This window comes from Mastacembelus armatus, chromosome 21 (genome assembly GCF_900324485.2).
Source record: "Mastacembelus armatus chromosome 21, fMasArm1.2, whole genome shotgun sequence".
Classification (NCBI taxonomy): Eukaryota; Metazoa; Chordata; class Actinopteri; order Synbranchiformes; family Mastacembelidae; genus Mastacembelus; species Mastacembelus armatus.
Genome location: NC_046653.1, coordinates 22,056,521 through 22,079,911, shown reverse-complemented (window position 1 = coordinate 22,079,911; position 23,391 = coordinate 22,056,521). Strand labels below are relative to the sequence as shown.

At 40.9% G+C, this 23,391-nt stretch overlaps 3 protein-coding genes across 4 annotated transcripts in view; all 3 read left to right on the top strand.

The window, feature by feature from the left end:
* LOC113123906 (CD209 antigen-like protein A) overlaps window positions 1-3,148 on the top strand; it is a 36,993-nt gene extending 33,845 nt beyond the window's left edge. For both annotated transcript variants that reach the window (XM_026296273.1, XM_026296274.1), the window contains exons 7-9: window positions 1,272-1,411; window positions 1,760-1,869; window positions 2,867-3,148. In XM_026296273.1, coding sequence (XP_026152058.1) covers window positions 1,272-1,411; window positions 1,760-1,869; window positions 2,867-3,029 — 413 coding nt within the window. In that variant the 3' untranslated portion in view covers window positions 3,030-3,148. The remainder of the gene's footprint in view (window positions 1-1,271; window positions 1,412-1,759; window positions 1,870-2,866) is intronic.
* Window positions 3,149-7,483: 4,335 nt separating this feature from the next.
* vtcn1 (V-set domain containing T cell activation inhibitor 1) lies at window positions 7,484-11,023 on the top strand. The gene is made up of 5 exons (XM_026296251.1): window positions 7,484-7,653; window positions 8,654-8,718; window positions 9,314-9,673; window positions 9,959-10,210; window positions 10,819-11,023. The coding sequence occupies exons 1-5, from the start codon at window positions 7,622-7,624 to the stop codon at window positions 10,926-10,928; spliced, it is 819 nt and encodes a 272-aa protein (XP_026152036.1). The 5' UTR covers window positions 7,484-7,621; the 3' UTR covers window positions 10,929-11,023.
* A 340-nt stretch (window positions 11,024-11,363) lies between these two features.
* On the top strand, window positions 11,364-18,479 carry trim45 (tripartite motif containing 45). The gene is made up of 8 exons (XM_026296250.2): window positions 11,364-12,149; window positions 12,713-13,001; window positions 13,287-13,432; window positions 13,879-14,195; window positions 16,286-16,415; window positions 16,876-16,990; window positions 17,209-17,335; window positions 17,788-18,479. Exons 1-8 carry the CDS (start codon window positions 11,683-11,685, stop codon window positions 17,940-17,942), a joined length of 1,746 nt encoding a protein of 581 aa, XP_026152035.1. The 5' UTR covers window positions 11,364-11,682; the 3' UTR covers window positions 17,943-18,479.
* Window positions 18,480-23,391: the final 4,912 nt, after the last annotated feature.

The following is a 23,391-nucleotide window of genomic DNA, read 5'->3' as shown; positions in this document are numbered from 1 at the left end:
TGACAAGATTTTGTCCCTGAATGAAGAAAGAGACCTGCTGAGGACCAACTCAAAACACATGGAAAACAACTTGACTGAGCTTCTTCAGGCCAGTAATGACAAGATTTTGTCCCTGAATGAAGAAAGAGACCTGCTGAGGACCAACTCAAAACACATGGAAAACAACCTGACTGAGCTGAGGGCCCGGCTCACTGCGATGACTGAAAAGTCAGACTGGCAGAGTAAGTGTTGGCACTGCACACCAACTTTCTCATGATGAAAATAAAATCAGATGATATGATCTGTAATGTCAGTTCTTCAAATTGTGTCTACAGTCAACAGATGTGTTACCAAACATGTGGCACCTGTCACAGCAGGAAAGGTCCAGGTGTAATTAAAAACACTTAAGTGCAGCATTTTAAGATAAGATACATAACGAGAATCTTTATTTGTCCCAAACAGGGAAATTGAAAATGTTATAGCTATAATGTTATTGTAGCCAAGGGTTTGACACAAGATACAAATATCAGCTGTAGAAAAACTAACAAGTTTAAAGTCTGTGGTTGGAATCGTTGTGTCTGATATCAGCAGGAAGATCGGCCTGCACTAGTCGTCATGTACTTGGGGTGCAGCGGTTTGTCCCTGACAGAAATGCCCATTGCAGGGTTGCTGCAGCAGCTTGGCCGACTTCCTCCTGTCTGCCACCACCTGCACTGTGTTGAGGAGACAGAGCTGGCCCTCTTAACCAGCTGATCCAGTCTCTTCCTGTCCGCAGTCATGATGCTGCTGCCCCAGCAGACCACTTCATAAAAGATGTCAAAGAACTCATAGCAGCTGGAACTCCTCAGGAGTGTCCCCTGCACTCCAAAACACTTTAGATCCCTCATCAGGTGGAGCCTGCTCTGGGCTTTCTAATAAAGAGCATGTCCTGCCATTACCACCACCAGAAAACAATGAATCTACTAAACTAAAGGACTTAAGCAAGAGTAGAGTTTTGGGCCAGTCTTTAATACGATTTTTGTCTTACTCAGTCTTGGTATCACTGAACCTCCTGAAGGCTGACATCATCTGTTTGCACACTGACCTACACAATCTGTTTTTGAGTATTTCAAAACAGAACTGATTAGACTCAAAGTGTTTTGAGTTTTGTGGTCAGTCTTGATGACGAATATTTAACCGCCAATAATAATTACATGCGTGCACATAAGCTGAAAACCACCTTTATGTTTGGCACCAAATGGGCATTTTTTAACCTTTGGCACTCCACTTTAACATGTTATTGTTGCTTACAGAGAGTTGTCCTGCAGGATGGAGGATGTTTAGGTGTGCTTTTTATTTCCTCTCCACTGTGTCTGATTCCTGGGAGAAGGGCAGACAGGACTGCAGGAACAGGGGAGCGGATCTGGTGGTCATAGACAGCGCTGACGAGCAGGTACGGTACTCTCTGTGTGTGTCTGAGTATATATGTAATCTGAGTTTACAGCTTGTTAAATGTTTCATGCATACTCATATTTTCCCCAGGACTTCCAAATAAGGGTCTACAGCTATCCCAGTGAATCTGAGGGGCTGTACTTGAGCTGACATCGCTAATATGCTGTGCACGTTTATCAGCTTTAATGTTTATCATGTTGGTTTAACATGTTGAAATGCAAACATTTGCTAATTATCACTGAACATAATTTACATTTACCATTTTGAACACAATATATTTACATATTATATTATTTTAAATACAAATACAGTGTAAATATTGTAACTTTCCTCTGTGTTTATTGAACAGATGTTTCTCTCTAACTTCACCAAGAAAGGAACTCTTGCCTGGATTGGTTTGACTGACAAGGGGGAGGAGGGGGCCTGGAAGTGGATTAATGAAGCTCCACTGACTCTGAAGTAAGTAAGACACAAATATGCCTTATCTCGGTTTAACATAAACAATATGAATAATGTTGCACGTCTATTACTAGAATTTTATTAGTTCAGTCTGCATCAGATCACCAAAATCAGCACTAACAGATCACATACATATTTAAATGTAATAAATATAATCACATCTGTTGAATTAACATTCAGGATATATGCTGCAACAAATTTTAACTCTTTGCTGAAATATATTTTACACAATAAAACCACCAGATAGTGCTGCGGGTCTCTAAACCAGGCCCTGATCTTTTCACATTCATGTCAGGTCATAGTCTTTTTCTTCTAGTCGCATTGTGACTGGCACACATTGTTAAAATACAATACATGCACATCCCAAATGCCAACAGATCCCAGTGACAGATCCCACCCACTAACAGATCCCAGTAATGGATCCCAGAAACAGATCCCAGTAATGGATCCCATTAGGAGATCCCAGTGACAGATCCCATTTACAGATCCCAGTAAAGTGCTGTCATGTTAGCAGGAGTGCCACTGGGGTGTAAGATTTAAGACACATTCATTTAGTAACTGTGTCATCTACATAAGTAAATATCAGATATTGAAACATCTAACTGTGCAGAGCATTTCACCATGACAAGGAGGTCCACCAGAAGAAAACACCTCAGTGTCTAGAAATCTAATTACATCATTTCAGCAGTCAGTCCGTTGTCTAAATCTCCATCATACACAGAATCGTTTAAAGTTGTGTTTGTTTCCACCATTTAAGTGAAATAATAATTTAAATCGCACTTAAACCAAGTAAAGTGCTACACTATGTTAACATTGCCTGTTGTCTGTTTGCTGCTGTGGTGTTCAATGGGACTGTTTTAAATCTGCTAAAACACTGTAGAGAAGAGAGGAAATGTAGCGTTATTGTAAAAATACTTCACACATGCAGCACACTGGTCCACACTGAGTACGTTTTAGATCAACCATTAACAGCCTTATTATTTTTTTTGTTTGTAAGGTTCTGGAGGCCACCACAGCCTGATAATGGCGGTGGAATGCTTGGGGAAGAGGACTGTGCCCACATCACAATAACAGGGAATGATTTTAACAACTGGAATGATTTGGCTTGTGACACCCGTCTCAGATGGATCTGTGAGAAAGGGTTCAACGCTGAGCCATAAATTATTCTGAGACACCACAAACGCTTCACACAAATATGAGCCGCAATCTAAACACACCACACACTCCACTATCCAAACAGAGCAGGGAGAAGAAATATCTTTTAATAATCAAAGCTTTTAGTTCAGTCACCATTAACAAAATCATTTTATTTCATTTTGTGGAATAATAATAAAATTAATCATTTTTATTGTCCTATAGTTTGTCTGGTTGTCTTGTATCTGTTTTCTGTACTCTGGCCTTATTTGATCAGATCTCTGTACACATGACTGTTGTTGTTTGCTTTACAGATGTTGTAGATCTTGACATTTTGCTTCCAGTTGTTTCTGCTGAGTTTGGATCAGCAGCAGAATTTATTTATTTCCTTACTGACCTTTCCAAAGTACATACAGATGATGTTTTGATACTTCAGCCAAGTTCATTTGTTTTATTGGTTGATTGGATAATCTCCACCAAACATTCAATCAAATTCCCCTAAGTTAAGGTGTAGTGCTTTACCTTGGAGACACTTCAGTTTGGTGACTAGCAGCTAAGGCTTTTTGTGGTCTGTTGTGTCTGATTTAATCTGTGGAAGACAAGTCTTGTGTTCTTCACGTCCCTCAGCACCTGCTGTCCCTTCTTTAAGTCCCTGACTCAGCAAGTGAATCCTCGCTCTGTTCATTGTCCGTCAAGTAGAAACCAGAGTCTGAGATTTTCTCCCAGGCTTCAGAAACTTTTCTAGGATTGTCTCTATCACGTGTATCATCCAACAGCAGCTGCTGAATATTGTCGATGTAGGGCTTACAGATTGCTTTTGCCTTTTCTTCTGCTATTCTTTTTACTTCGTTGTTCAATTGCACAGTCACTTGTTCTGCCAGAAGATCTTCATAGACCATACTGTAGTAGGGCGGGCACCACTCCAGTTTGCAATTGCAGCAGCACCTTTTGCACCTTTGTTTTAGTGTTGCATTCTGGAAGATATTTTTCAATTTGATACAACAGCGCTGACACTTTTCAAAAAAGCTCCAGAAAAACAAAACAGCACAGATAAGACCGAGGCCAATGTCCTGGAAATGAAAAAAAGGACATAATATAAAGATTTAGTCAAACACCAACCCTTCTATCATTACAGCAACATAACTACTTTATTTTGTTCAGTATCGCAGCGGGGAATAGTGTGATGGTGTTGGTTGGGCAGTGGCCTCGATCTTTTTATCTAACTCTCAACAAGTAGATGTTTTTATAGCTGCGACTTATTTCCATGATGCCTTATCTCCCTAAGCTGACTAGTTGGAGCTGCCTAAGCCCGAAAATACATGACGTGGCTGGATAATTATACTGAATACAAAGTCCTGCATCATGTAAACAATTATCTTAGAAGATGAATCTGCAGTCACATTAGTAAATATATTATTTGAGATTCAAGACAAATATTTGTATAAATATTTAATTGAGGTAGCACAGTGGATTAGTGGTTAGCAGTGTTGCCTCACAGCAAGAAGGTCCCTGATTTGAAACCCTTCAGGGGCCTTTCTAGAATTTCTCGAGTCTGCATGTTCTCCCTGTGCTTGTGTGGGTTTTCTCCAGGTACTCTGGTTTCCTCCCACAGTCCAAAAACATGTATGTCAGGTTGATTGGTGACTCTAAATTGACCATAGGAGTGAGTGTGAGTGTGTGAGGTTGTTTGTCTCTATGTGGCCCTGTGATGGACTGGGGACCTGTCCAGGGTGGACCCCTGCCTTTCACCCAGAGAGAGCTGGGATAGGCTCCAGCAGATGTATAGATGATGGATGGATATTTCATTGAATTATGTTTCCGGAATTGTTTTATTTAAATGTGCAACCTTTAATTAATTGTATTTAATTGCTGTTACTTACAAGTGAGTCCGTCTTATAGCTGTCTTTGATGCGCTCCTGATCGTAGGTCAGATTTTTGAAGCATGGAAGTCCAGTCAGAGTGTGGTTGAGGTTTGTAATCAGGCAAAAGTACCAGTCTCCATCAAACAGAACTGTGACTATCCATACAACCGTCAGAATCACATACTTGAGCAGGAACTTGAAAATAAATCCACAGAAGTTTTCAGTGCAGCTATTGCATCTGCAGAGCAAACAGCGCCAGCTGGAAAAACCTCTCCTTCGGCGCAGATGCTCAATGATCCTGGCAGCACAGGTGAGGATGAGAGGAGGCAATAATAAGTACATTATCCCATTAGGATGTATACCTGGTCTGCATGAACATACAAAATGCATGTCAAAAATGTACTGCAGAACGTAGAAGAGGACAATCAGCAGGAGCATACCCACAGCGTTTTTTACTGCTTCGAAAAATTTTGGAAGAAAATCAAGAGAAACGTGATCCATGCTGATTGCAAATGGTTAAATTTAAGATAAAGGACCAATGAAAATGATGTGAGTCAAAGCCGCTCCACTTGTTTTATCATGTTCCAGTGGGTGATGCTCTCTCTTCCACCATCATAAAGCAATATTTATATGCTTTGCATAGTTCACCATAAATACATGGTTAGGGATCACAATGTGACTGCAGTTAGCCACAATGTGCCAACCTTCAGCTTTCACAATGACACTACTGTACATTTTCACTTCTCAAATTAGTCAAGAGGTTTTTCCCAAAGAGCTGTAATTGTTCCTGGAAATTACGCTCAATAAATAATCTTCATCCAAACTCTGGTTATTTTTACGGGTCATTTACCAGGTGAAGATCAAAATGTTTCAAGAACCAATAAACTAGAACCGGTGGTTGTTAATTTGTGGGTTGTATTTTGAATCTTATGCACCATCTAGTCTGCTTTACCAGTTTAAGTACCTCTGAAGTGCCAGTATAACCAGTAAAATGGAGTTTTCTCCTTCAGAAAAAGTGACAATAATAAAACATCACCATCCTGTTGTTGTGGTTTAACACCTTTTTTTTCTATTTTTTGTTTATCTGTATAATAAAACCCCCAAACTGGTAGTTTAGTCTTGAAAACGTGTGATGCAGAGAATAATGAAGAAATCTTAACCTCAGCTCATAATGACATGAAGGTTTTTGTTTTGCAGCGCTGCATATCTATTTTAAACACACTGATTCATTATCTTCTCCACCTAACTGAGATTGTTTTCACTGTCTGGCACTTTGCAAGAGCAGGTGTCACTGTACTTCAAAGCAAACAGTGGAAACGATGTACATCGTTTGATTTAATGGTTTAACACTTTGAGATTATTTACAACCATAACATACAGTAAATAAAGGTCACCATCCGCTTTGATGCAGCAGCATCTTTGCTGGATGTTCATTCAGTTTGTCTGAAGCTCATGGAGATGAAACTAAAATAAAAACTGTTTCTTATTTCCCACAGTCATGCTGTTATTGACGTTAATGTGCAATTTCATATTTCATCATATCATCTGTCACATGCAGACCTGAGGTTGGTCCAACCCTTCACGGTTCCTTTTTATGCTTTCACATGCTGGTTGTCTTTTTGTGCCTCATTCACATTATCAGTGTACTAAACCTGGTGATGAGCACAGTTTGACTTGTGTGCATTACACTTCTACTCCACTCACTTGCAGGGAGACATTACATGTTTTACTCCACAACAGAAGTTACTTTTCACATTAAAATTTGCTGTTGTTATAAATAAAGCATAAGGCAGCAGCTGTGTGGGGCCCCTGGCCTCAGGTTTTAGCTGTTCATGACTATGAATCAGTGGAAGACAAATTGTCAGACACGTTAAAGAGACTTTTAAAATGACAGAGTGCGCTTTTCTTTTTTTCTTTCAGATTCCTCTTGTGACCATTTGGAGGAGCCCAACTGCTTTAAATAATATTACAGTACATAAGCAGCAGTAAGTAGCTAGAACTGGCTCCATCTCCACCAGCACAACAGTAAAATGCTGCAAACCGATTGATGCACCAGTATTAAAAATCCAATAATAGAATATTTAATAATGTATCAGTTGTTTTTGCATTAAGACTTAACACTGTGCAGATGATACGTCTGTGCTTTTAATTAAGGTTAAATAACTGCTAACGCCTGTCTTTCACTTCTATTGGGAACCCCAGATATTGGCCAACAAAAGCCTCAGTGACCACAGCTACAGAGAAACTTCACGTTATTATTCACGTGTTATTTCAGATCATTTATTTCTAACTTTTACTCACCTGCCCATGGATATGTGGACATCTCTCCAAAAAAGTTTTGGAGAAAAAGAATCCATTTTATAGTTACAGTACATTTTCACCATATTTCAAACACAACAAATGTTTTTCTAGAAAACTAAAAAAGCTACTAAGTTAGTCTTTTTCTCATATAAGGCATGTAGTAGTACGCACCTTTATTTTAATAGGCAAAAAAAACTACTGTGATCAAGGCATGTGAACAAATATGAAGCCTACGCCTTAAAGACAATATTTACTCATGGTGATGTGTTTAAAGTGCTGTGCAGAAGACAAAATTGGATAAACATTAGACAGCCTTACTGTGCAAGTAGAGCGTGTGCTTTTAGTAGCGTGGAAATTATTTCTGGAGAAGCAGTGCAGGGTTGGGAGGAATGCTATGACTGGACCTCTGACAACAGGATCACGTTGGTTTTTCCCAAGAGGTTTTGTGAGCAGCCATGGCCACGCTGGGACAGATCATATTCTACACGTACGGCATAATGTTTGAATATCTGTTTACATGTAGCTGGTGAAAAACTGCATTTAATCAAATATGCACTAAAGTGCAGTTCTGAGTTACTTCGACTTTTCTTGAGTGCTTTAATCTCATAGTATTTTTTACTTCTGCTGTGCAGAGATAAATGTTGCGTTACTTTTGTTGGTGCTCCGCTTTATTTGACAGCTATGTTTGCTGGTTTATGTTTCAGATTTCACATTTACCTTGACCACCTACAACAATAAAATGCTGTTTATACAAATGCTGCATCAGTGACCGCTGAACTGTAATATTTTGTTCCTAGAGAACATTTTTCTGCAGAACAGGCTGTTACAAGTACATTTTGCTAATAGTATTCATGTAAGACATTATATTAAACAGTGGTTGTAAGTACCTAAGTATATTTACTCAAGTACTATACTTTAGTACAATTTGGAGTAATATTTGAGTATTTCCATTTTCTGCTACCTCATACTGTGACTTCACTGCATGTCAGAGGAAACTATTGCACTTTTGCTCCACTACATTTATCTGAACACTTTAGTTACTAGTTATGTTTGAGATATATAATACAGAACACAGTACAATCATAAGGTGTTAAATTCACAGGCTACCCTACAGTATGTTAAGTCCAATTATAAGCACCAGCTGCAACATTAAGGTGGTGAGCACAATCATGCATGATAATATTAATCTAATAATATACTGCCCCCCCCCCCCCCATTCTCATTGACAAATGATAGACATTTGCAAAGATCTTATTTTTAATTCGTCCATTTCTAAATTGGTATTTTTACATTCTTGTTTATTGACTTTAGTTAAGTGAAGGATCTGACTATTGTTTTTCCCCACTGGGTGTGTACTAGTTTCTATAATAAGAGAGAAGTCTTATCTTGTTTGCTGGGAAGTTGAATTGAATCAGAGCTGTCAGCCCGTTTCCTTACACTCTCCTGTGTTTGTGTTTCTCTGTGTGTGTGTGTGTGTGTGTGTGTAGCATGGTGACCCTCATCTTCGTCGTTGCGGCGCTCATCATCCTCATCTTAGCCTTGGCTTTCTCAAGTAAGACCAAGTGATCATTGTGAGATCCTGGTGTGAGTTTTGCTGTCTGTTAGTACTGAGGTGATACTGGGTGTGTTCGGCACATAATGTGTTTGTCTAATACTCATTCCACTGGTTCACAAGACACCACCAAGTTGCTCAAAGCAGTTTTTTTTTTTACTACATGTAGAAAAGTTTCAGGAAGAGCGAGAGTAGGATTACTCTGTGGTGGAAGGTCAGGAGTCCAAATCATAAAAGAGCACACAGAAGATACGTAGACTTTATTTTAAAACTTTGAGCTAATGTTTCGGTGACAGTCCCCCTTCTTCTGAATCTAAGGGGTAACAAAAGCCACATCTGATATATGCAGCCATCTTCCTATGAAGTTTGAGCATATCAGCTGTAGCTCGTCTTTGAATAATTTCTGAAGATTAACACTCACAGTACTTCAGCAGAAAAACGTTCTATTTGTGCCGAAAATGTTATTATTCTAAGCTAATAGGTTTCCAATACATTTGAGCTCATGAACAAATGAGACTACAATAATAATTCCCCATGTTAGGTCTAATAATCCACAGTGTTCTCTATTCTGAGTCTGTCTGTTCTCATCCCACAGACGCCTCGTCTGAGGTGATGAGCTCCAACACAACACCCATCGCAAACCTCGGTGGTGATGAGCTGCTCAGCTGTTATCTTAACACAGCAAACCCACAAACCAGTGTCAGACAACTGTCAGTCATCTGGGAGAAGAAGGACACGAAGGGACTTGTTTACAAGTATGTGAATGGAGCTCCAGACCTTACGGGCCAGGACTCACAGTTCAAAGAGAGAACACAACTGTTTTCCACCGGTTTACCCACGGGCAACGCCTCCCTGCTGCTGAGGAATGTGAAAAGCACTGACGAGGGGGAGTACACCTGCACTATCGTCTCCTCTGATGGTGGGGGGAAGGTCAACATTCACCTGAGAACAGCAGGTAGGATGAGTCTTTCCAGTTTCATTGTGGGTTTACTTTAAAACCTATATCCCTAAGAAAACTGGTGAAATGTTGAACCATCCTTATTTAAGCATTTAAAGGCTTCATACATTTAATAAATGCTGTATAGCAGCTTACATGATAATGTAGTAAACAACCATTGGGTTCCTCTCCTTAATGTATTTTCTTTTTTGAATCTTTCCAACCTTGTGAGTGTAACTACTGAATGATGTTGGCCTTCAAAAATGAAATAGATTATTGTTTTCATCACTTTCATTGCTTCAGCTTTTACAGCCCCCACATTTACACTCTCAAATGGCACCCTGGGTGCTGAGGCAAGCAGGTGGTTCCCTAAACCAAACGTGATGTGGTCGGACTTTGATGGAAAGGTCCTGCAGGGAAGCACAATCCTCACAGAAAACTCTGCAGGGATCTTTAGTGTCGCCAGCACACTGCACCCAGTCAACACCAGCGCCACCTACAGCTGCACGATTGGAAATGACCTGGTGACTGCTGTCTCTAAAGTAACTACAACAGGTAAACCTGTATTCTTCCTGCATTTACTTCCTGTGTTTACGTCCTGTGGATTGGCATGCTGACTGCTGCCAAAGGTCAAAGCAGGGTATGGTAGAGAAAGACTGTTTCAACACAGAAGGTTGAGGTTACTCATCAGGAGGAACAGAGCGTTGCATAACGTCTCCCATGACGCTGTGTTTACTTTCAGATTGTTAGTAACAGTTATCTCAGATTATGTCTTCATGTTAACCCAAGGACACAGGGCAGTGTGGAGGCTGAACGACATTGGTGTTCACCATGACAGGCACGCAGAGGGTCTAATGAAAAACTCTGTTTTGTTGCATTGTGGGAAATGTAGGATGTAAACTAGGGATTAAATATAAATATCTTATAATAAGAATAAATATCTTATACTTTTATGCTTTGATTTCATCTGTCCCTCAACTTAATGCTGCTGCAACACTAAATTAATAAAAGAATCATATTAATTGAATATAGCAGGAATTTACTTAAACAGTGTAATATATTCAGGAATATAAACAAAAAACCTATTATTATTATTATTATCATTATTAGTATTAGTATTATACATACATTTGAAAAAATCTGTTTGCTTTCATATTTTTCAGACTCTGGTGTTCAGGGAAGCACATACTTCACCTACAATGCTGCTTCTTCCTTATGGGCATCATCTTACCTGAGCATGATCAGTATCCTCTGCATCTATTATCTGAGCTAACTATATTATATATTTTAAATATTTAATATTTTAAATACTGTACATTCAAATGTACCTAACCGTCCTGTGAATCCACACTTTGGTAGATTTCTCTGCTGTGCTTTTCTTTCCTTTGTTGCATTTGGGGAAAGTCATTAGTTTATTATCGTGAGGGCCCTGATTCTTCTCTTTTAATTTAGTCTCATGTATTTTATTTCAACACGATTGAATCTCTTTTTGTCCTCATTCATTTTATTCTGGTTTGCTTATTACTTTTCCCTGTAAAACCCTTTAGGTTGCCTGTGTGTGTGTGTGTTGTGTAAATAAAGCTGCCTTGACTTTGTTACGTGGGCACGTTTGCTGTTATTACGCAATAGGAAACAACGTTTCCTCCAAAGAGGAAGTCACAGGAAACATGTTGGTCTGTCCTGCCAGTAGATGGGGATAGTCCAAGTCCCAGACTGAGGGTAGAGAGCTCTGGAAGGTCTCTGGACCACCCTGATAGGCCGTGAGAGGTTTCCTATTGGTCTGGTAGTCAGTGAGGTCATATGTCCCATTGAGCAGCCAACTTTTCCTGGAGTTGGACTTTCCTATGGAAGTTTGATCAGGAGGGGAAGGTGAACAGATGTAGGCACAAAGTGAAGTTAGTTATGTTTCATGTGAGCGGTGTTTTATAGAGGAACCGACGTTTGTTTCGGCTCTGGCAGATTTGTGGAGCTCGGTCGGTTTTATGGTTTTATGGTGCTATTCGCTTCTTTGAGACCAAACACCGACGATGTCTCAGCGTGAACGGACGGAAAGCACGACGGTAAACTCTGAACCCGAACCGAACGGAGCTTTGGTGAACCCGAGAGCAGTTTGTAACGTGTGTAAACGCTTATACCGAGACCCTAAAATCCTGCCCTGCCTGCACACCTTCTGCTCCGACTGTGTGGGCCAGCTGGAGCCCTTCTCGGTGTCTTCGCGTAACCACCGGAATGTGCCACAGGACGACAGGAGTGAGGCGGACCGAGCCGCCGTCACTGTCACGGTGCTCTGTCCCGACTGCGACTCCGAGGTGGACATTCCCCCGTCGGGACCGGCCGGGCTGAGCACCGACCACCTGGCCCTGGACGAGGTTTTCCTGGAGACCCTGGTGACGCACGGCCCCCTGGGATGCGACCTGTGCGGCGAAGGAGACGCCGAGAGTCGCTGCGACGTCTGCAGCGTAAACCTGTGCGAGTTCTGCTGCCAGGCGCACAGGTACAGCTGCACAGGCTCATCACGCTTTAGTCATGTTTTAGTGTCCTAATATATAATATCAGGTGCTTTTAGTTCTTAGTTTTCTGTTTTCATTTATGAGTTCACTCAAAAACTCTAAAATATAGTCAGAAAATAAGAGAAAGTGCTCGATGATGATGATGATGATGATTATTATTATTCTTAGGAACTAATGGTCAAACTCTCTGTTGAGCCCTGTTTGATTTTACTTATAAACTGGACCCACTCTATTTAATTTACTTTATGTCTGCGTTAGTCTATCTCACTGCCGTCCAGCTCACTGAGAGTTTTTATTAAGTTATTCTCTTATTCATTATTCTGTTCTGCTCCTTCTCTTTCTAATGTTTCTGCTGTCTGTTTTATTCGATGCTGTCCCAGACACAGCTGCAGTATGTGTGAGGTTCTACTCTGGTTTTGAGGCTGAGGTCATGGTCTCTTCTCCTGCAGCCAGGATCAGGAAACATCTGATCTCCAGCAGCATTTTAAACATATATGTGTTTGAACAGGATTTTGATTCGCGCTTACAGACTCTCTGCTGTCTGCAGGCGCCAGAAGCGAACAGCGTCTCACTCCATTCAGGGTCTGGAGGAGCTGAGATCCCGTGGACGTCTCTGCCGCCCCGTCCTCTGCTCCCTCCACCCGGGTCAGGAGCTCCGGCTCTTCTGTCAGCCCTGTGACCTGCCAGTCTGCCGGGAGTGTGCCGGCACGCTGCACCGTGACCACCGCTGCTGTCCCGCGCAGGATGTTCTCGATCGCCATGGAGACCGCATCCGACAGCTGATCACTGTGCACCTGCGACCTCGCCTGGAGCGTCTGGAGGGGTCACTGCAGAAGGTGCAGCAGAAAAAAAAATGATTGCCTGTGTTTAACAGATTTCCATAGAGTTAACATTGAGGATGGAGCGAAGGTGAAGCATTTTGTTTGTTTTAGTTTTTACTAGTGACATAATGTGATTAACACAATACCTCACAATCACCTTCTTGTTCTAGTTTGAATATACAGCACAACATCAGACAGAAGACCTGATGGCATATAAAATACTTGTCATGTTTGATTGTTGTTTCAAATGTCAGGAAACTTATAATGCAACGTCATATTCAAGACACCGCTCTTTTACAGGTGGAAGTTTCCCAGGAGGCTTTGCAGGCACGGGTTGATGCAACAGCGAACGAGGTGAGAGCGTTTGCACGAAGCTATGCCTGCGCTGTGGAAACACACTGCCTGTCTCTGCTGCGTCACCTGGAGGAACTTCGTGTTCAGCGCAGGTCAGCACAGACAAGAACTATTATATATATATGACTAAATATAATAGGACAGTCTTTTCACTCACACACACACACACAGGTGTACACGTTGTCAGTTGACAGTGATGCTGCTCTGCCTTAGCTTCTGAGCTCCCTGTTGAGACAGAAAAAGATAATAATAATTAATCTAATACACCCCACCCAGAAACTAATCTGCTTCCATGTGTTAAACCACAGTAAGTACTTCTTTATATACAGACAAAGCCAGAAGTCTGAGCACTAGATCTGTTTACCACACTGTGGTTAAAAATTAACAGTGTTTATTTAAATGTACATCCACTACACCACATGTTTTGATTTTGTATTTCATGGAGAATTAGGTGTACTGTATTTGCCCAGAAGAACCGATAGTACATGCCACCGGAGTACGTAGTGCAGAAGAAGCTCACACCCTCTCTGCTTGACAGAAACCAGCTCCACCTGCAGAGGGCGCAGCTGCAGCAGGCTCTGCTGGACGTGCGAGGGAGTGTGGAGTTTGCTGAGAGATTGCTGAGCTGCGGCTCAGATGTTGAGATCCTCAGCGCCAAAACAGTGACCCTGAGGAGACTGACCAGCCTGTCCGAGAGCAGCTACGACCCCGATCCGGCAAGTGTGGCGCCCGATGACGGCAGCAGCATCTGCTTCATGCCCCAAGAGCCAGCAGGGGAGGTCGAGGGCTACCCAGTGGTTGGAGTGATCAACTCTAAAACTGTGGACCTCTGCAAATGCACCATCGAAGGGGAAGGTAAACCACTAACGGGAGTTTTGAAAGGAGGAATTAGTACCTTAGTTATCGGGATGATGTGGCTGTTTGTGATCTCACTATATTTTATTTTAAAGATACATGTGGGCAGATGTGTGAGGATCCAGAGGGACTGAGGATGAAGTAAAGTTTAGGGGGAGGGGTTGGGAACAGTACAGACTAACTTAGACTGTTGGTGCTTTGGCTCAAAGATGGAAATACTTTTGGGACTGAAGGAATGTCAGGATGACTCAACAGGCCTGAAGGCAGGACACACTGACACACTCAATGTAAAAAGAGAAGGAAAGGAAAACAAGTGGCTACAGGACATGTTCAAGTGACAACACTGACTGTTTTATCAAGACAAAACACCTGCGGTTTAACCTCCAGCGGTTCATAATAAAGAAAAACACACATGTTCCTTCAGTGGGCAACATCCCCAGGTAGATCAAGCTGAAATAAATGAATGTTTCTGCCCGTTTTAATGACTGCCAGTCTTGCAACTTAACCGTAATTCAAAATATTCAAAAATGATACACAACTGTGTGCCAAGGTTTTATTAATTTTTTCATTTGAGCATATAAAAGTATAGTAATGCCATGTAGTTGTTGTCACACCCTGAGATCACACCCTTGTAACACAGACACGCAGCACACAGAGAACGGTAGCAGCTTAATTCTGTGAAATCCTTATGTAATAGTTTGCCCACAGTATGTTTGACATGAAAAGCAAACAGATGAAGGCATTTATGGCAAATCCTCTGGATGTCGGAGAACAAATATGCTCACTAATCATCGATCTGCCATGTTTTGTGTTCAGTCTTTGTTTGCATGTGTGTCCGTTTGTGTGTACTTTTTGGTCTGGGCCATATAAAGAATTTTGACCTCTGTGACCTTCCATTTATCCACACTTCCTCTTCTTAGGACGTGCTGTTACGAGTTCTCCTTTTGTATGGAGGATTGTGTGACATAACTCCACACTATCACTCTATCAACAAAACCAGCGCTTTCTGACTTTAATTTGCTTGTCCGCCATTCCCCCATTATTTAAGAGAGAAGATAAAGGACAAATGTCTGTGCTGCCTATTAGAAAGCAGCGATAACAGAGGCTTACTGATGATTATCCCCTCTCCCTGTGATAAGAAGGTTGTGGTGAATTAGACTTTAGAGCACAGATGAACAGTGCTCCCAAACACACTCATATATACATATATACATATATATATATATGAGTTTCATTTCCAAAAGTAACAACTCCTGCAGAATCCAAACAGATGTCCCTGCAGCTACAGCTACTGGGAAACACTGAATAATAACAGATGAAAAGTGCAGGATCATTAGTTATCAAATGGATAATAGATTCTGAGAAAGTGCAAAGGCAAAGCAACATTAATCATCTATGTGAACACAAATGGTGTTAGCTGAATTACGACAGCAGATAGTCCCCCAGCACACAGCAGAGCAGGTTAATGAAACACTAAATAATCATGTGAGGTTTTCAGTAACTCTGGTCAGCAGCTCTGATTCCCAGCTGAGCCTGAAGCCACACTTAGACTGACTGCAACCAGCATATGTTTAGGGTCAAAATGGCTTATGTAAGCAGCAGTAAGCATCACTCAGTGAGGGGGGTTGTTTGTGTGTGTGTGACTGGGTCAAGTGTTTGTCACTGACTGTTAAAGTGCCTCTTTTAATGTGATGTGTCTGTGCAGGATCACTGGTAAAACTTGGAGAAACAAGTGTTTCCAAGTGTGTTTATGTCTGTGCGTTGCAACAAGCTTTTCTTATCTGTCCACATGGGTCAGAGAGAATTTTTTGGCATCACTAGTAACTTGTGTGTTTGAGTGAAAAGAGGCCTTACTGCTACTTTTTCTGGTACATTTGTTTGTGCTTGTGTTTGTTGGTGTTTCATATACAAAAGAACTGGTTTTGTAGTAAAACGTAACAGCAGTCAGCCTCATCCTCACTAATGCCTGTGTGGTTGATTGAGTCTCTGCACATTTTCAACAATTATATATGTCTGCAAGGTTCAATTGTTGTATTTATTTTTGTTCTCAGCTATCTGGGCCTTTAAATTGTCACCCCTCATGGTCACAGGTTTACAGCAGGGCAGAGAGGGCCAGCAGGGTTGCTTCACCCTGGTGTGCCGAGACTCAGCTGGAGAGCAGGTGGCCCGAGGTGGAGAGCACGTCGTGGTCAGCATTGTCCACAAAGAGAAGCAAAACTGGTGAGCACAAGGCTTTGTTGGTATTTCCTAAGCATTGCTGCTTACAGGTCATATGATGTGATTTACAGCCTAGAAAATTAAAAAGCAGATAACATCTATAACACATCTGTTCGGTTTGTGCAGATGCTTTTTGTTATTGGTGAAGTGCTGCTGTTTTGGGATCAAGTTTGATGAAGGTTTTTGGCCACACAGCTGCTCAGAGTCGGTCAACAGAGCACTGCACACCTGTGCACTCTGCTATTTTTGTGTTTTTGGTTAGTGAAGGCTCACCCTCACTGACCCACCCAGCACACAAACGCCTTTTCCGCAGTGGGTGTCACTGATTCTGGGAAATGTGGGAAGGAAAGAGTGAGAGGAAATGAAATACAAGAGACTGGTGCTCTTAATATTACTTTAGGTGTGACAGAAATGATCAGTTTTGTATATTTAGTCATACTTTATTTTTGGTCTTTTCCTTCAGCACAGTGGACACAGCAGTGCTTGACAACAACGATGGATCCTACAGGGTTTCATACACACCTGAGGTCCCGGGACCTTACTCTGTGTGGGTTTGTGTCAAAGCCCAACATGTTAAGGTACAAACCCAACTTAGGTTTGTCACTAGAAAAGATGAGAATGCAGGGAATCTGTGGCTAAATCTTCTTTATTATGTCTATGTCCATAAAGAAAATGTAAAGACTTGTGAAAAGACTTTAACATCCTGACTTAACAGAATCCAGCCACTTTTCAGCTGTTGTCGAGCCAGACAGACAGAAGCATCACCTGACAGACTCTTTGCCATCTCTTCCTTTAGGGTTCCCCATTCGTCTTGAACGTGAAGAGGAAGGTCAGACATCACAGTGGTACATTTCACTGCTGCTCCTTCTGCTCCAGTGGAGGAGCCAAAGAGGCTCGCTGTGGCTGCCCAGGAACTATGCCAGGTACATGGAAGAGACCTTTAAAATATGAGAAGGACCATGGACATGAACAACAAACATGCTGCCATTGCTTAAATGACAGTTTATTATCTGTGCTTTTGTAATAGAATGACTTCATTATGCAAAAATGGGTCTGACCTATGTTCTCAATTCATCTGCAGAGATTTTACAGGAAGATTTACTACTGAAAGCCACTGTGGTTAATACAGGAAATGCTTAAAATACAAGAGTCAGAGAGAAGTGAAAGTAGCAATGTAAATTGCGGAGTGATAATGATTTCTAGCAATTCTGTCATAAAGTAGAAATATATTCCTGTTCCTGTTCTGTGCAATGCCACACACTTCAAGGTCCCTTATTTTTTAGGTTTTTGCTCCCTCTCCCTGTCGTTCATCTTTCCTTCCTAGAAAGACTTCAAGCGCTAATGCTGCTCTCTCAAACTGTTTGTGTAACTGCAGGAGGATTTAAAGGCTGCGGTCACGGTCATAAGGGACACCCCGGGAAGCCCCACTGGTCCTGTTGTGGCAGCACCGTAGAGCAGTCTGAGTGTTTGCCTCAGAGCGTGCTGGCTGCAGTTTCCTCCCGTGGTCACCTACGAACTGTGGAGCTCTGAGGTGACACAGAGACAAGACCCGTTAAGATGATGCAAGCAGCACCCAAAAGGTTAGAACCGTTTGGATGGAAGGTAAAGGCAGCTGGTGTGAATCCTCAGCGGATTTGAAGGTCAGACAGAGAACGTAAAGCTCCAGACACTGTGACTGAGGATGGACATCAGAGTCGCTGTGTCTTGAGAGTGCTCATCTTTGCATTTGGAAAACTGCTGGCTGTGATAGAGGATCCAGTTTAACATGTAAGACAAACACCAGTGTGAGCTGAAAGCTTTTAGCCTGTGCTATAAAGTGCCTTAGATAAAGCTGTGCTGAGGGGAGAGTTGTTTCTTCACTGTCACACTTTTCTTTCACCAGCCCTCTGCTGGTCTCATGCACATCTGTAACCTTAAAGCTACTGAAATCAATGTTTTCAGTCCAACAGAGCTCAGATAAATAAACAGGCAGATATTATCAGCCAGGGTTCAGCCCAGTCACATAGTTAGTTGGTCACTTTTAAATCAAATTTAAAGGAACATTTTCAAAAAGTTTGTTTTCAAGAATTCAGTTTAAAAAACTATTTAAGACTAGTGTTTGGTGATACATATTGTGAGTACAAAGAAATATTTAAAATGTTTATTTACCATGTTATTTCATAGGACCTAATAGAGAGTATTCGTTTGTACACAGACTTCATAGTTGTGGGTACAAACTGTAAATTATAAGTTAATCAGAAAATACCCAGCAGTTACTGTATTATTATTCCTTTATTTTCTTTAACTTCATATCAGGGAAGTAATTTCTTAACTGCAATCACTATATCTATATAAAAATAAATATATATAATAATTACTAAATTATAAATATTTTTTCACAACAAGTTGCAATATTCACAGTAATTACATTTACTACCCATGTGCTGGTATTACTAGAATAATACTTCATGGTGCTACTAAGTTTTGTATATAAACCAACATAAATATGTAATGAGAAATGCTTGTAATGCAGTGCCATACACTGTTAAGGTGCAAACAAACACACTGACCAGGAGCTGGAATATACTGATCCTGTAAATTCAACCCAAACTATTATCATTGGTCATAATTTGAAACGTGCTTAACATCTGCTTCATGCTGCATGTGAAGGTTTTATTCACATATCGCACATGAATGTCACTTGTTGTTTGTAGAACAATGAGAGGAAACTAAAATCCGCAGATGTGGTTTCCTTCACATCCAGCTCAGCTCCACAGGGAAACACTGTGACCTTAAAGGTGCAGTCACCTAAAACCACAAAACTAGAACTTGTAATGAGCCACTTACTGCCTTTGTGTATTTTTAGACTTGAGTGTGAGTGCAAATATGTTTTTTTACCTGACATCTACTTATTTGTAGACAATCATAGTAAAATCTATGCAGATACATAATGTGAGGACTAAGCTTTTTGATTTGTGGTCCAAGGTCTTCACATTGACAGGGGACCCTCTCTAGTACTGTGAGTATGTTGCTGCTCTTCACTTTTTTGAAATATTTCATTCATCTCTTTTTTTAAAGTATTAAGTCAATTTCCTGTTTTATCCGTTTGTACTGAAGACTTTACATCTGTTATTTGAAATAAACACATCGGTTTTCAAACCCTGAATCATTTCTTTACCGAACCGAATAACAGTTTAAAGAATATTATTGTTATATTTACTCAGCATTAGTGTAAAATGCAGAACAGAAAATGTTTTAAAGATAAATGCAAAAGAAAAGATTATTTTTTACCAGAATAAATGTGGTGTTTGTTGTGGTTTTACAGACCTGGGTAGAGTCTGCAGGTTTTGCTCTCAGGCTGCAGGTGTAAGATGTAGACTGGGAGGCCAATCTCACTGTTGTCCCTCTCACTTTAGATTTTCAGTTCATTTAGCTCAGCAGTCCCTCTACAAACCACCAGATGGCAGGAGAAAGCTACTCTTCTGTGCCTCTCCTTCCAGCACTAATGATCATGTCCCTCTGCCTGTAACTTTAAGTTTTCAGTGCTTGATCCTACGAATCATTCATAATCAGGCTCTCAAAAGCCTCTTTAGCAAAGCCTTTCTGAGCTAAGAAGCTCCTGGTCAATACTGCATTATCATAAAAAACGTGTTCAGCAGTTTAAGATCGACTCTTACTATGAATGTTTGATGAAAGGGGACCAGTAACGCATCACTAAGGAAGCTACATCAGCAGTGTCAGTGCTGATACTTTAATCAAATGCAGTAATTGCTCATCCACAGCAAATTGAAAGAGACTGATTACCTGTCGACCATCCAAATGGGAGCTAACTGTGGAGGGGGGGGGGGGGGTGCAGCTGGAAATTTGAGGTCACTGTGGGCAAAGACACACAAACACCCCCATTAGCTGAGGCCACTTGTGAGTTAAAGATGATGGAGTGGTTCTGCCTTGCTTCAATCCCTCCTGACTTGGGGTGGACTCAGGCCAGTAGGAACTGAGCCCACTGACACACACACACACACACACACACACACACACACACACACACACACACACACACACCATACCAAAACAATGGCTGTGCACCGTAAATGGATGCTCACTGCAGCTGTAGACCCCAGAGAGAACAACTTGTGCCAGACCTCATAAACCTCCTTCACCCACTGCTGAGCTTTCGAGTAATGTACCTTGTAATTGAGAGAACCGACAATCATGATACAATATTTTCTCAGAGACAAGAGACGTCTTTTCTCATGTTTAATCTTTTTGATTTGGTGCTTTTTATATTTTCCTGGATTGCCTGTTGCACTTACCCAGAGAGCGTCAGTCCAGACACAGTGCAGCATTAGAAGCACTCCTGGTTTTTGGCATCCAAAAGGAAGAATTACGACAACAAAATCCATAATCTAATCACGTGTGTCCGCTTTATAATAAAACACATTGAATTTGTCAAATATTTTACAGATTTACATAGAATTATTTTTTTCTTTTTAGTGGACATATGTGGACAAATATGACATAAGTTTTAAACTGAGACAAAGTCACAGCATAAATGATGAAAAGAAGAGAAAGTGGAATAAACCAGGCAGCCTACCACAGTATCATGTCACCTCAGAGCCAGTGTTGTGACAGCACCTGACAACCTTCTGTGAAAGACACTTTATCTCTGGGCTGCAAGAGAGCACTACTGGCTTCCATCATTGTCAAGACAGAACACACACTCACATGCTGTACACCGAAGGTCACCTGAAATTCACTCCAGGAACTCTAAGAATATGAGCACACCGGTAGAGAACGCACTTTTGAAGGATGATGTTTATCTGAATTTGTTAAAACTCTAGTTACAGGGCAGCACTATGGATTTGTGGTTAACACAGTTGCCTCACAGCAAGAAGGTTCCTGGTTCAAAACCCATCAGGGGCCTTTCTGTGTAGAGTTTCCATGTTCTCCCCGTGCTTGTGTGGGTTTTCTCCAGGTACTCTGGTTTCCTCCCACAGTCCAAAAACATGTATGTCAGGTTGATTGGTGACTCTAAATTGCCCATAGGAGTGAGTGTGAGTGTGTGAGGTTGTTTGTCTCTGTGTGGCCCTGTGATGGACTGGGGACCTGTCCAGGGTGGACCCCTGCCTTTCACCCAAAGAGAGCTGGGATAGGCTCCAGTAGATCCCTGGGACCCTAAATAGGAATAAGTGGGTATAGATGATGGATGGATTTAGCTCTAAAAGCAGTTTGAAGCTGGGGCTTGCGTTCTGCAAATCTCACCACTAGATGTCACTAAATCTTTCACATTTTACACATTGCACCTTTAAGACGTCATCATGAAAAGCATTGACACTCTGACAAATGCCATTCTATTACTATTCTATCATAAAAGGCTTCAATCCTGCAGACATAGAAATTCTTATGAAATAAGTCAGAAGATGCACCTTAATCCCCCAGTATAACCTAGCATGTGTGTATGTGCATGTATGGGTGTGTGATGAACACAGTCTAAGAAACTGCAGGTCATTCAGGTTGAACTCTGTGTAATCTGATTATAGACAAAGAGGTTAGGCTATGGTTGTGACAGTAATATACTTACTGGGCTCTAAATGGAGCCTAACTACTGCTGTAGAAGTTCACAGACACACTGCTAATGGAACAATATGTGGAGCTGAGTTTTCAAATTGGACATTCATCTTTTTAAAATGATTACAGCTACATGAAATCAGTGAGGATGCTTTCTGAGGGTTGGCTCACAGGAGTAGAGCAAGCTGCACATCAAAACAGCGCCACTTTTAAAGCTTGTTGCTACATAGAGCTACTGAACAACCAGGTGCAATCCAATAAAAACTGTACACCCTCAGAAATAACCTTCACCTTGGCCATGACTATAAATTCTGCCTGACATGTCAGCTCTATCTATGAATGCTGTGAAAGTGCTTGAAGGTAAATTGTTCTGCAGTGCTGCAGGTAGAGATAGAAATTTGACAGGACTTGTGCTTGGTTTTTTCAAAATGGATAACAACTGATAGCGATGACAAGGACTTTCCATTGATGTTGGCTATTTTGTGGTTTTATACTATTAGAACAGCATTTCTATAGGAACTTTAAAAACCAGTTACAAAGTGGAAAGACATATTGTTTATTTGTAATGCAAGGATAAAGTTTATCCAGCCTGTAATAAACAAATCCCAGTGACATCAAGGCTTTATCTAAAGATGCAATCATGTATAAGTTTGATAATTTCTTGTTACACATTATGATACTGAAGAATAACCTATAGTACAACTCTTAATCAACTACTTGTCTGCAGGAATAATTATGAAATTGTGAGTTTAAATATTTAATTGAATTCAACTCACAGACTTTAAAAAGCAACTCCAAAAAGTGCAAGTAAGCAAAAAGTTACTTTGTGTAATGAGATTAAGTGTAATTTGTCATTCCACCTTTACCAGCCCATAAAGCCATAAGTCTCTGACAACATGATAACCTTATCTCACACTGGATCCTTTATATTGTACAGGTATTGATTGATGATATTATGGGTGAGGATGGGTTTTCAAATGGATATGTATTGTTTTCCAATAAAACTCCAGCGCAACAGAAAAGATTAATCACCGAGCAGCCGAACAGGATGCGGAGTCAGGAAACAACAGACCTGAAGCGCTTTAATGGGACTGGAAAACAGTAGATACTGATGATGCTGTAATAAGAGGAGTGGTGTGTGACAGGGAGCAGACTATGTTGATTTAGACAGATGAATATGGATCATTGACAGATAAATGAAAACATTACATATCAACACATGCATAGAGATTATAGCACCGCTGCAAGATTCTGCACACTGATGCAACAAAATACAGAAATGCACAGTGGCTGAAATACTTCTTTGTGGCCAGAATTTAGTTTAATAGTGGTGTTTGTTTCTTTAATAATTATTTCATAAGGAAAAAAGGAAAGTAAAATGCACTTTCCAACATAAGTTTACAAATAGGGCATACAGCCTCTACATATAAAA

What these genes read in the sequence shown, in the direction of transcription:
- vtcn1 (XM_026296251.1), top strand. Translation starts at nt 7,622, where the DNA reads ATGGCCACGCTGGGACAGATCATATTCTACAC. An exon ending in GGACAGATCATATTCTACAC is followed by an intron (nt 7,654 to 8,653) that starts GTACGGCATAAT and finishes GTGTGTGTGTAG; the next exon opens with CATGGTGACCCTCATCTTCG. An exon ending in CTCTAAAGTAACTACAACAG is followed by an intron (nt 10,211 to 10,818) that starts GTAAACCTGTAT and finishes CATATTTTTCAG; the next exon opens with ACTCTGGTGTTCAGGGAAGC.
- trim45 (XM_026296250.2), top strand. Translation starts at nt 11,683, where the DNA reads ATGTCTCAGCGTGAACGGACGGAAAGCACGACGGTAAACTCTGAACCC. An exon ending in TGGAGGGGTCACTGCAGAAG is followed by an intron (nt 13,002 to 13,286) that starts GTGCAGCAGAAA and finishes GCTCTTTTACAG; the next exon opens with GTGGAAGTTTCCCAGGAGGC. An exon ending in TCAAAGCCCAACATGTTAAG is followed by an intron (nt 16,991 to 17,208) that starts GTACAAACCCAA and finishes CTCTTCCTTTAG; the next exon opens with GGTTCCCCATTCGTCTTGAA.